We start from the raw sequence: 13580 nt of genomic DNA on the forward strand, positions 1-13580 counted from the left end.
ATGGTCCCTAGAGGCTGAATTGTAAGGACCTTTTTGATCCCTTGACTTTTCCTTTTAGTGTCACTGTGAGGTTGACATTTGTGATTTTCATTGAAATGTCACTACAGCTATTGGTTGGCTTGCCAAGAAATTTGGTTCAGACATTCATGTCCACCTTATGCATTATAATAACTTTGGTGATCCCTTAACTTTTCATCTAGCGCCATCATCAGGTCAAGATTTTAATTTGTCTTGTATGACCAAACTCCTACTAAACAAATGACATTCCCATCAACTTCAGCTTTACTGTGCATAGGGTTAGGGTTAGGGTTGTGCAAATGTTAGCATGCTAACACACTTCAAAAGCATGAAAAGCCATACGAACAATAGGCTACCAGTCAAAAGTTTGGACACACTTTCCCATTCACTTGAATGAGAAAGGGTGTCCAAAGTGTGTCCCAACTTTTGACTGGTAGGCTTCTGTATGTCATAAAGAGGGGGTGAGATATGATTATCATCTAAATATGGGGACAATGTGCACATTTCCAGATGGTCTCTCTTGTAAGACATTTATAGTGTTGCACTTGTACAGATGAAAATAGGCAGAAATAGTTGCGTAACAAACAAAAAAAAGGAGCTAGAGAGAGAAGAACTCTCTCATTTCCATAGCTGACCAATCATGGCGTGAGGTAGGTGTGAATGTTGGATTGTCGGTTTCGGACAGTTAGAGAAATGATCGAACACAGTCCGCCCAATTCTGACTTTGGAAAGCTGTGGGGGAAGCGGATTTGCAAAGCTGTTTCAACCATTTGACAAGCAGTTCTGATAGAGTATATTGGCAGCTTAGTGAACTTTGTAACAGTTACACCTGCTAAATAATTAGCCTGTTGGCATTGTGATAACGTTAGCATGGTAAAGTTAACATTTAGCTCAAGTACAGCTCCACAGAGCCGCTACCATGACTGGATACTTTTAATCTTGTTTAATTATAATTAATGCTGCCATTCAGATTTTAGGACAGCATTTAAAGCACTTTGATTACCCTCCACAATTCAATTCATTCCATTCTTGGTTAAGTTTATGTAATCGTCAAATGAAAGAGTGATACAAGTGTACATAGATGTTGCCAAGAAATGCTCTGAGATTACAAGACACCATTTGCATTCAGTGTTTGTCCCCGGATAAGGATCACTGAGCTGTGCTGGGTTTAGAACAATGCCTTGTGGAGTCAGATCACACACTGACATCCCTTTCCCATCCGCATTTTACTCAAGCAACAGTTTCACCATAAAGCCAGCGATTTGCATTCAGAATATCTCAGGTCTATATGTTGGATGCCTGGTGATCCTCCTGAAGGTGATAATCAACAATCAAATGACACAAATATGCACAACGGGAGATTTTATCATGTTGTGGGTTTTCTAAATGTCAAAGATGGTGTAGACGGGAAAAATAAATATTCTGGTTTGCAGGGTGATTCAGACCACATAAGTGATCATACACTGAGTTTTAGTGCAGATCGATGAAAAATAAATCTTTTAGTATTTTGCTGTAATCAAAGATGTGAAATGGCTACATATATCAGATTCTTAAATATCTTAAATATATACAGTATACAAATATTTTATATATATATATATATATATATATATATATATATATATATATATAATCTGATTAATATTTCAAGTGGTCAAAAACTCCACAGGGTGTCTTTAAATTAGTATAAGGCATTGTCTAGTTTAATAATAAACAGTATGTATATCCACATTCTCAGACTCTGAATAGAAACTGCTCATGAAATAGTTAATAAAAACTTATTTGTGGATAAAAAACAAACCATGGCCTTGAATTTCCAGCCTTCAATCATTCAGTGCCCCTCTGCCCACAGAAGAACACAAATTAAGCTGGATGACACACACCTGACTTCAGCTGCTATTGAAACATTTGGGGACCGTATGTGGGCTGTTAGAACAGATCAATGCCCACAGCTTTCTAATTCAGTACCTTGCTGGGGCTGGAGAGAGAAAATAAAAGCAAATTCAGTATTATCACCATAAAAGGTACATTTAAGATTTTTGCACTATATGAAATGACAAGAAGAGTGTTTCTTAGTTTAAACAGAATATTTAAACAGACTGTTACCATCCAGTCTATAGGTGCATTTCCATCCACCTGTTTTTATGCACATTTTCAATTTACACATAAAAAAACCTGAGTGGAAACGCTGAAAATTTGAAAAAATCTTGAAATATCGCAAAAAACGTTTTTACTTTTGGGGGAGGTGGAAAAATGCAATGGAAACTGATTCACTGAATAAATGATGAGAAATCATGTGACTTAAATGTCCGCTTACATTTCCGCCCCACTGAAGGGACGAAAAATAGTGGCAGATGAAAACATTAAGTCAGTGTGGAGTGATGAGGAGACTGTTTTCTATGTCATTTTTCACTGTTTGAGGTTTGACTGGTGCTCTTTAAATTACGTCATCTCATCGCACCCTCTTCCTCTGCAGTGGTATAATGGCACCTGACTGGAGAATTAGCACCACCTGCTGCGTATCTCAATGAACCAACTCCTAATATTTGCATAACAGTAGTGGATGGAAACATGTATAAATTTGCTTTTTCTTTTGCTGATTTTCTGAAAATTCTGTAAAAATTTGCGAAACATTTGGATGGAAACCCGACATGTCAGTGTCTTATATTTGTCTTGTTCTTGTCCTTTTCTGGGAATTTGTCTAAATGTATCAACATATTTTAATGTGTATCCATGATGTTTGTCTTTCGTTCCCTCCATCACAGTGTGGCTCATTGAAACTGCATTGTCTTTCCAGGTGGCGAGCGTAACTGTGGAGTACATGAGCTGATCTGCGTCAGAAAAGGTAGGGCAGATCAGAGCTCGGGGAGGTTGACCTTTGACCCCTAACTGCACCTCCCACTCCACCTCTTTCATCAGCATTTATCACTGTTACACTGTCACCTTGTTTAACTTTTCCACTGTGTTTGGCGTTGCACTGCCTTCGCTGTGGTTGTGTTGTTTGTTTCAGTCTTCTTCTGTTGAATGTGCTCACTGCTTGTGTTTGGCTTGTTTTTTGAAAACTGTTAAACAAATTTAAAATGTTCAAATTAACTTCACAGGCTCTGAAATTAAGGACCTTTTCTCAGTCAGACCAAGTAAAAGAAAGGAACTTTTAGTCATGATTTGTGAGAATTGTGTGTTTTGGAGGGACATAGAAATAAATTACACAGTGAGCTTTTTTTTAATAACCGGGTTCCTATTAAATAATTGCAGGGTACACAGAGCGAGGACCAATTTCACAAAAGCAATGTCAACAGCAAGGAGCTAAAGTGTGGCACTTTTACATAGTAAAAATGTACTAAAATAGGGCTGCAACTAATGATTATTTTCATTATCAATTAATCTGTTGATTATCTACTTGATTAATCAAATAGTCATTTGGTCTAAAAAAGGTCAGAAAATTGTGAAAAATGTCAATCACTGTTTCCCAAAGCCCAAGGTGACATCCTCTCAAATGTCTTCTTTTAACCAAAGGTATTCAGTTTATTATCAAAGAAGACCAGAAAACATTCACATTTAAGAAAGTGGAAACAGAGAATTTGGGTATTTTTCAAAACGATTAATTGATTATCAAAATCAATAATTACTAAGTGCCTATGAAACACAAAGTTGTTACCCCCTTGTTCTACCCTAATTCTCTTATTTCCCTGTACTTATTTGTATAGGTACCTAGAAAGTAGGGGTGTGCCCGAATACAAATACAGTATTTGGCAAAGCACAAATAATGGGTTTTATACGAATATTTGTTTCATACAAATATTTTAAAAATTATTTGTTGGGGGTATTCCTCAGAGATAAAGCTGAGCTACTGACATATGTGAAGTGCTCCCAAGGGACTAACCTGTTGTTCCAATTCTCCTTTCTATAGTTAGATTGTAAAAAATAGGCAATAAATGAAAAGTGCAAAGCAATAATTGCCTTTGAAGTTCCTCCCTACACGTTACACAGTGTGCTGTCTCTGTGTTATGAGCATATAAATAGGTAGAGGTCTGTCTGCAATGAGGTGATGAGTAAAGTTTTAGCTCAGTAATCAGCGCAGTCATCTATGATCTGGGAGACTCCATTTCAAGACCTGGTGTGGGGACCTCCTTCGTAAGGTAGTTTATTCATGAACACTTTCATTTTCTAAAATTAAAAGTGTAATAAGAACAAAAACAGGATTTTTAAGCCTCTTTCCACTTTCATTCGAATACAAATAAATTAAAAAATTATATACAAATAATTTTACTGCCTCAACAAATACAGATACAAATACAAATACTGGGATCTCTGCACATCCCTACTAAAAAGCATTTTATTTATATCCCAATACTAAATAAGTACACTGTAATTTAGAGGATGTAATGTAAAGCGATACCTAGAATATTAGAGGGCATAACACCAATAACATTTCAATACTGTAACATGCTTTATTTCATTATTTTGTGGATTTACACTACACATAGCTGATTAATTTAGTGAAGAAGACACAAATGGACAAACTCCACTGTATGGGTAACTGTAAAGTTATAATATGCAGCATTCATATAAATTTATGTTCTACTTCTTGTCATGTCACAAGCCTGAGCAGACATGATTTGTTTTTGATGTGACTACTTATATATTGAAGGTCATGGTGGTGCTTGTGTAAAGTTGGGTGAAAACAAGCTTTGAACGAATCAGGCTTGTTAAAACAATCATAACTGTGCATGTTCAGTACTGAGTGCCTCTCTTTGCCATAGCAATATTCATATTCTGGATGGAGATGAGAGTCTGAAGTGGATTCAGAGGGTGCTTATCACAGTGTTTGGGCAAGCTGAATGGTCTGGTTGTGTAAGTGTGCGCATGTTTTATAATTTGGGCTATCCCATTTGGTTTTTGTGTTTTGTGTTATATTATTGATGGAGATTGATTCCAGAGATGTCTGTGTGTGTGTGTGTGTGTGTGTGTGTGTGTGTGTGTGTGTGTGTGTGTGTGTGTGTGTGTGTGTGTGTGTGTTTGTGTGTGTGTGTTTACATGTTTGGATGTGTGCACAGCATAATAGCTATTGTGCTTCAGAGCAATGTCTGAACATGTGTGGGAGTGTGTGCTGGTAAGAGTGCTTATAGAGTGCCTGTGGAGAGTGTGGGTGTCTTTGTGATTTTGCTTTTGAGTTTTGTGCTTTTTGACATTCAACATGGCAATTGTTTCCATGCAGACAGAGCGCAACTAAGACAATAGAGATGTTAAACAATCAATGCAATGAACAAGCATAAATACCAAGAGTATATGTCAACAGTGACAACAAAAACAACACTCTAACATGCAGAACTTTAGACAAGAGGATATTTCCATTAGTTTGCAACTGATTTACTGTATATTTCCCTTATTGTCTACAACATTCCTGTGCAAATATCATCTATCTACATTTACTCTGCTCTAAAAACCTAAACCAAAACATTACTGACGACTTTAGGAACGTACCGTTAGTTCAGCACCATCATCCATCCATCTATTTATCCATCTTTTTTTTTTTTGCCACTTACAATACTTGAGTCAGGTTGCCATGGCAACAGGGTCAGCTGAGCAGATGTCCTTTTCCCCAGCAACATCCTCTTTTTCCATCTAGGGGATCTCTGAGTGTTTACAGGCATTCTGGGAAATGAAGTTGTCAAAAGATGTACTTGTTTAGATAATAAATGTATTCTTGATTGTCTGGATCATGATGATAAAATTGTAAACATGCAACTGTTGTAGTTTCATTTCAACATGACGACTGTCAGATCCAGTCAAGGTTAGCCAGTTTAAACCTAAGATGTGGAGCTTTAAATTGAAGCTTTCTTTTTTCTTCCCAAGGCCAGCTGCTCCCTCAGTTTGGCTGTAATTTTCATGGTGTTATGTACAGAAAGCTTTCTGTGACTTGCCTTCCTCCCTCTCATTTGTTGAATAAAAGGAAAGGTCATCGTGTCCTTGAATTGCGGTCAGTGGTCGTACAGTCTTGCATCTGTATTATAAATAAGTCACATACTTTATTTTACTACTACATACAAATTCGGACATGACACTTCTTCCTGTCAATCAGCTGTTAAAATAAAAAAAATATCGGTTTCCAGCACCTCAAATCATCTGCTGAGTGAGATGGAGTTAAGTAAATCACTAATATCTCCTTTTTCCATCATTAAACTGAGTGTCTCATGCATGTAAATTCTTGCACCAGTTGAATGTCAGCCTTATTTGCCTGCACAACAACTCTAATTAGGAGATGAATCCCTAATGCCAAAACTTTTTATGTGATGATCTCTTGGCTGAACTTGATTTTTATTGATGTTTGGTTCTCATCTTACTTGTAAAGCCAGTTCATTTCTAAAGAAACTGACTCTTACAAAGGTGTGCTCTTCATTTAAAAACCATTACAAGGTTACCTTCCTACGTTATCATTCTCTGTGCTTCTTGTGTAACAAAGTCTCTTATTGTTTAATCTTCCTGTGAGTCATCACTCAGTCCCCCACACACTATCTGAGGGCTATTCTCAGTAGTTTAATGGAAAACAGTAGATTTGGTTAAATAAAAGGTATTAGTTGAAGTGTGTGTGTGTGTGTGTGTGTGTGTGTGTGTGTGTGTGTGTGTGTGTGTGTGTGTTTGTGTGTGTGTGTTTGTGTGTGTGTGTGTGTGTGTGTGTGTGTGGGTGCCTGGCTGTTAACAATAGGGTCTGACATTTTTCTTTGTTCGCTTAACTCACAAATATATTATATAGTGCCCTATTATTTTAAATCATATGGATATCAGTGACATATATATATTTTATTGTATATTGTATTGTTTTCCAGTTAGGTCCATTTAGTGGCTGCAGGTTTGAATAATAGAAAGAAGCAACTTGGCCTTTGTAAGTTGATGACAAAAACTTTCCCAACTTAGTTTTATGCCTATACTAAAGCAGTGGAAGATGAGAAATGATGTTAGATATTCAACACCATGCAGCACCTACACTATGTTACAACACTAGAAATACTAATATATGGGAGACACCGTGTCCAATGTTTGAGTACAGTGAAGGGAGTAAATGAAAGGTATGAAGCCTAAATACATAGTCTATTTACAGAATTTAAAAAATGTATTGTATTCTAGAGTCAGGAAGTCAAAAGTAAAGAGTGAAACCCTCCCTAGACTTGATTGAATTTTCGTTTCCCTGTTTGAGCCATTTGGGGAATTATACAGAGCAGGATCCTGCTCCATCTGTGCTGTGAATAATTCAGTCAACAGTGAGAAGCTGGTACAGTGTGAGCAGACAGACATTCCCATGGGATAACGCCTCCTGCTCCCACCTCACCATGTGACCAAACATTGTGGGCTTCCAACAGTAATCCAGGCTCATTATAGTCCAGTAAAACTCCACGGAGAAAGATATTTAATTACTATAAAAAAAACCACTTTCTGTTACAGAAACAGCGGTTACAATATTGTAATCCTAGTTCTATAAGCACAGGCAGAGCCCTCTACTGGACTCTATGGGCAATACTCTCCTCCAACAACATGCACGCAATCGCACTGAAATTTACATGTATGTAGCCAGCCAATCAGGATGCACCTACTGATTCTGTGTATCTTACACAGTATATAAGGCAGCACCTCACAGCCATTCTGATCCAGAAACCACTTCAGTGGATGGCGTAGGAGCAGCTGGGTCCATAGATAGAGGGCTCTGCCTGTGCTCCCCATGGGGTGGAGGACAAAACACTCCAGCTGAATAGTTCTCAACCTAAATTAACTCTTTATGTTCTTAGGAGAAAACGTTGGAATCCCAACCACTTAGCTTTTTTGCAAGCAATGGTGGATCCCACTCTCACCACTTGGATGGTCTGTGCCACCTGTGTAGACAGTCCAGCCCGCATCAGCTTGTCCCTCTCGGGAGTGAAGCCTGGAGAGGTTGGCTCAACATGGGCAGCGCGCCTATCGAGCCCACCTCTTGGGAAAGAGCCCCCCACATTTGGGGTATGGACCAGGGCTGGTCCACCAACATCTGGGTCATCTCTGTGTACCATGGCACCAAGTGGCAGTCCGAAGTTATCAGGATGACCAGCAGTCTGTCTTGTCTCACTCTCTCCAGCAAAGGGGGAACGAGATGGGGAGGAGGAAAGGTGTAAAGCAGCCTCCTTGGCCATGGCACGTGTGCAAACACATTCACCCCCAGAGGTGAATCGTCTTGCAGTGTCAGGGAGAACCAGAGCAGGCAATAGGTGTTGTTTCAACTGGCGAACAAGTCCATTTACATTCTCCAGTTCCAAATCTGCTGAACCACAAGTGGGTGCAGCACCCGGTTGTCTACCAGAGGGCCGCCTCTTGAAATGAGATCTGTGCCCCTGTTCTCCAGACCTGGCATGTGGAGGGCTCTCAGAGACAGAAGGTATTCTGAGGCCCACACCAACAGGTTCTCCACCATCCTCAACAGGGCTGCAGATGAGACTCAGCCCAACACGCTCCACTGCCATAGCCATAACCCTCAGCAGGCGAACTGAAGTCAGCGGTGGATTTCCGAAGGTTGGTGAAGTTGCAGAGACAGAGGAGAGGTTGTTGTCATCGTCCGTTAGAGAAGCTGCTCATAGAGTCTGAGGCTTCAGCTAGATGAAGCAGTAAACTCATCTTCGCCGAGGATATCAATCTCAAGTTCCAGTTCGCTCTCGTTGCAGCTGAGTGAAACATCACATTGCTGAAAATGGTCCCACCGTTGCTGGTGTTCAACAGGAGGGAATGCCCGGCAGTGCACGTAGGGCAGTGGTTGCATCATGCCACTTTCTGCACAGTCCTGTCCGAGGCACTTGAAGCAGAAGCAATGCCCATCATGTGCGTGTTTTTGGAGGAGAGTATTACCCATAGAGTCCAGTAGAGGGCGGAGCCTGAGTGAGATAGAACACGACTTTGTATGTTAAAAAGTCAAGGCTAACGAGAACAGAAGGCTATGCAACATCCATTGCTTGTTTTCTAGGTGGTAAAGAGTGAGTCTGGCTGTTAATATATGTTTTGTTGTTAAAGAAAACTGGACTGTTTATTGTTTTCATAATTGAGAAGATAGTTATGGGAGCATGTACTGTGTGTAAAAATATAACACACAACTGAAACAAATGCAAAAGTGCAGGCTGTGAAGCCTTTAATGGTGACACTGTAGGCTCAGTCTAGTTAATTATCACAGGCATTTATTGTAATAATAAATAACAGAAAGCTCATCATCATTGATTGGAAAATAAGATGTCATCTAAGTACACTTTCTTGCCAGATGAGCTCATTACCTTCCATCTGCACTAAGGCAATCTTTGGGTTTAATTGAACTAAATAGACTTTACATTTACTGTAGTGATTTCTGTGTTCCACAGAGACTAATTTATCATTGAAAATGAGCTCAGCAATAATTAGAGGAGTGAACAATATATTCCATTTGACTGCCCTAAAAATCCTTTTTATGTTTTATCATTTTTTACTCAGTTGACCCTTTAATTGTCACAGGAATATTTTTAAAATAATTTATTAACAGATAGGGACTGTTTTAGCCCATCTGTAGGTATTTGAACAGTGTTTCAAATCCTAAATACTTTTCTCAATTTATCTTGGAACATATTCAAACATCCACTCTTAATTATATCAGTGTAAGCTTGGAGTGGAGTCAGCAGCAGTCAGATCCAGTTTTTCCAATCTGCATTGCACAATCCAAATCCCTCTAACCATCATCCTGCACATTGTAGTGAATACAGAGTTGCTGCGCAAATGCCCAAGTTTGCTTTTTTCTACCATGAACTCCATGTGAAAAGGTTTGTATGCAGTGTTTGAGAGTGTTCAGTGTTTATTCAGGCATTTACCATTTCATTTCACAATGAACCGCACCTGATAGAAATTAAACTTTCACATGAGCAAGCAATTGCCAGAATTTCTGCTAAGGTTTCAGTTCTGATGTGAACCTCTTTCATTTTCTGTTCATTTGCAAAGACGCTGTGCGTCTGTCACACTAACAAAAATGCTGACAGTCTGAGTACAGCGGCTCTTACATGACAGCTGTGTACAATGGTGCTAAGCTCTTTTCAAACACAGATAGACACTCACTCTCTCTAATTTGTCTTTCTGTGTTTCTGTGTAACATTATTTCCCTTGATCAATTCTGGAAAAATAAAACATGGTGGATCATTTAGATTTTATTACGTGTAACAATTTGTGAACAGTCATTGACTCTCTCACACTCTTCAGACACGCTGTTGAATTGTGTCACTGTGCATCCCTGATTGCAGAAAAAATTGTTTTGGAAGTGTGAAATGTCAAGCTTATTTTCTGAAAGCACAGCAGGAGATCACTGCAGGTCTCTGGGGTTTAAGATTGATTGTCTCTGAACTTTTGTAGAAATGACAGAAGTACAAAGAAGGACAAAGACGTCAGGCTCAATGCCAAAAGGTTGGTCTGTTCTGTTCTACCACCACTGGAGAGAAAAGAAAACATAAGACAAGCTAAGACAAGGAATCTCCCCTGTGGCTACATCTGATGATGACATAGTACTTCCCTGAAGGTGCTGGAAGGTCAAATGTGAGGTGGAAGGTCAAACAACTGGTTTTCATCTTTCAAACACTTGTCTTCACCAACAGGGCTCATACAAATCCTGTCTGAATATCTAATGATGTTTTTTTCCCATCCAAACTGAATCTACTGATGTGTGGCAGTCAGTGTTGCATTTAATGAGATCTGACTTGCTTCTGTGTCTGGAGTCTGGAGTGACGCTGCACCTGAGCCTGTTGCTATGGCAACAAACAGGTTGTGTCTTTAAAAAGGCTACAACCTTTCTCTCTCTCCTCTTGTCCATCTGTCCTAGCTCTGTCACTGTGTCTTTCTCATCTGTCTTTAACTGATGTTTGTTGAAAGTGGGTGAGATGGGTTTTTATTAATGTGTCACCTTGGGAAAAATCAAACCTCAGTTTCTTTGCTGGCCTTAGTCTATTGCCTGATTAAAGATGCATTTGCTTGCATTAAAAACATATATTATACTGTAAAAGTGCATCATGCTGCCTTTGAACATAAACCAACTTTATTCGTTTTTAATATTAATAAGCACTGATTCACAAAACCTTTTTTTTCATTTTCATTTAATTTCATTTATTTATGGGACTCAAGACCATGATCACATGGTATTGAGCACAAAGAGAACATGCAACAAAGTACAACAAATGCTACTTAAAGGAAGGACAGTCTTCAAAAAGGCATCTAATTTACAAATAACTTTTTGGCTTATCTGATTGTAATAACAAAATTAATTTAAAGATAGATGGGCAGTTTAAATAATACTTTGACAAATACCTTTCTCTATAATTCATTATGCTTACATTCTTACATTCAAACAAAAGTATTACACTTGTCTCCCAAACTGTTGTCATTACAAAGGTTGCAGATCCTCTGGTTTCTGTCCAGCCTTATATCTTCCAGTGACGTTGGGCATTCTGGTGTTGTTCACCCTAAAGTTACAAATAGCTTGTCTGTACTTTTAGTTTTCATACACCAGATACTTTTCCAGTTCAAGCTCTTGTTTAAATTTTACATAAATATCACATGATGTCATACTTCAGAGCTCACTTTGCCACTTTTGCATGAACTAAAAAGAAGAACTATTTCTAAGAAGACAGATTCTACTGCCTTTTCTCGAAAATATTCTTGAAAATATAATGTTTAGATTTATGGCCAATATAGAAGCCTGTGCACCTGTGCTTTTGCTGTCGACTTTCATATTCATGTTAGCTTACTTTGCTAATTTTTCTTCAAGTCACATTGTAGGAATAGTCAAGAAGATTTTGGGAAGTATGCTTACTTGCTTTCTGGTGGAGAGTTAGCTAATAGGATTGATATTACTTTCATATCTGTGTCTTCAATATAAGGTTACAGGCAGCAACCGGTTAGCTAGCACAAAGAGTGGGAAACAACTAGCTTGGTTCTGTCCAAAAGTAAATGGACAGAGCTACTGTAGAGATACTCTCAGTACATTTATGAAATGGTATCGATCTTCTCATGTAACTCTCATCAAGAAAGTGAATAAATGTATTTCCTAAAATGTCAAAATTTTGTTTAAGCTAGCAGCAGGGATAGCAGACAGGTAGAAAACCTTTTGTGACAGAAGGCAAAGGGATTTTTAGCGTTGTGTTTTAATTTGAGAAATACAATCACTAGCAACACCATTAGCATTAGATAGAGGCTATAATCATTCTTGGTCTCATTTTTGTACTAAAATTACACCAACCATTTTTAACTATAGTTTGTTGATATTTACAATGCCAAACAACAATACAGTAACTTTAACTTGAATTTCTGTGTCTCAGTCTCTCCAGAGGTGCTGGGGTTTCTGACGGCCATCGGACTCTTCATCATCCTCATGACCTTTCTGTTCTGGTACCTCAACAACAAGTTGGCACTAGAGAACACAGGGAGCCTTCAGTGCCTTGATGACTTCAGGAAAAAACCAGAGCTGCAAGGTGAGTCAGTCTGCAATTAATATGCACTTTTCCCATGATATTTTTTTCATGAAAAACCCGTGGTAAATCCAACAGACTTTTCATCATTATTTTTACATGACGCATGGATCTTCGGGGCTATAATACCACAGCTCCCAGTGTGAGTAATTGAGTGATTGTGGGTCACTAGCAATTTCTAAATAAAGAGGTGCAAGTAAATGAGCCTCAAAAAAACAAAAGCATTTTTTGTGTGATACAAATAAAATAATAGATTCAAACAGTAAATTAAAAGACATTTTACACTTGTGGTGAAAAGAAAACATTCAGGACTGTATCATGACCTTTTCAAGAGTTTCTAGAAGATTTGCCCCTCACTGTTAAGATACTTGTACCTAGGCTCTATCCAGACTCTAAAAAAGCTAGATTTAAGTCCCTGCATTGTCCAGCCACTTCTGAAAATTATGGACCTCTGTCACCGACTGCAGCATGAAGCCTGACCTCTGCATGGGGACATTTTCCACTGGCACTGGCCTTTCTCAACACACAAGGGGATTACTGTTGCTGACAGATGTAGGGCTGTTTACTTGTCATCTGTCCACAGGGCTTCAGAAGTTTAAAAGGTTGGTGGCCCCGGGGAGCCTGCACAGGGAGTTGGCTCTTCCCTGAGAAGCCACCTGGTAAACATTAAGTTAACAAAGGGAAGCCATAAAGTGGTGACAGTGGTTGTTCTTTGGGTGTGTTCCTGTTTATCTCCTCAGCACAATGATGTTTATTTTACATAGATTGTGCTAAATTGTACAATCAATGCATTGAGTAAACCAGAAGAAGATTTTCTACTGTCCTCTTCATGCCTAAAGTTGTATTTTCGTTAGAATGACAATATTTAAACAGATTCATATCTTAGATATGCTGTATATTCTGCAACCAAACAAACTTTGCAAACACTGTTAGTTTGGAGAGATTTTTCAGTCTGCAGTGGAAATGTTACAGCTCAGCTCTGACTGGAGTCATTTTAAAGCTCTGCTGCCCCTTGCTGGAAGAAATATGAAGCTACAGCCGGTGTTAATGGGGTGATGAAAACCGAGGATGTTGCAGTGA

The 13580-nt window shown here is 38.7% G+C and overlaps 1 protein-coding gene across 1 annotated transcript in view; it reads left to right on the top strand.

The window, feature by feature from the left end:
* Window positions 1-13580, top strand: part of syt14a (synaptotagmin XIVa) — a 45677-nt gene that overhangs the window by 11560 nt on the left and 20537 nt on the right. Inside the window, exons 3-4 of the mRNA XM_042389432.1 lie at window positions 2816-2863; window positions 12351-12503. Of these exons, the coding sequence (XP_042245366.1) occupies window positions 2816-2863; window positions 12351-12503 (201 nt within the window). The remainder of the gene's footprint in view (window positions 1-2815; window positions 2864-12350; window positions 12504-13580) is intronic.

Source organism: Thunnus maccoyii, chromosome 16 (genome assembly GCF_910596095.1).
Source record: "Thunnus maccoyii chromosome 16, fThuMac1.1, whole genome shotgun sequence".
Taxonomy (NCBI): Eukaryota; Metazoa; Chordata; class Actinopteri; order Scombriformes; family Scombridae; genus Thunnus; species Thunnus maccoyii.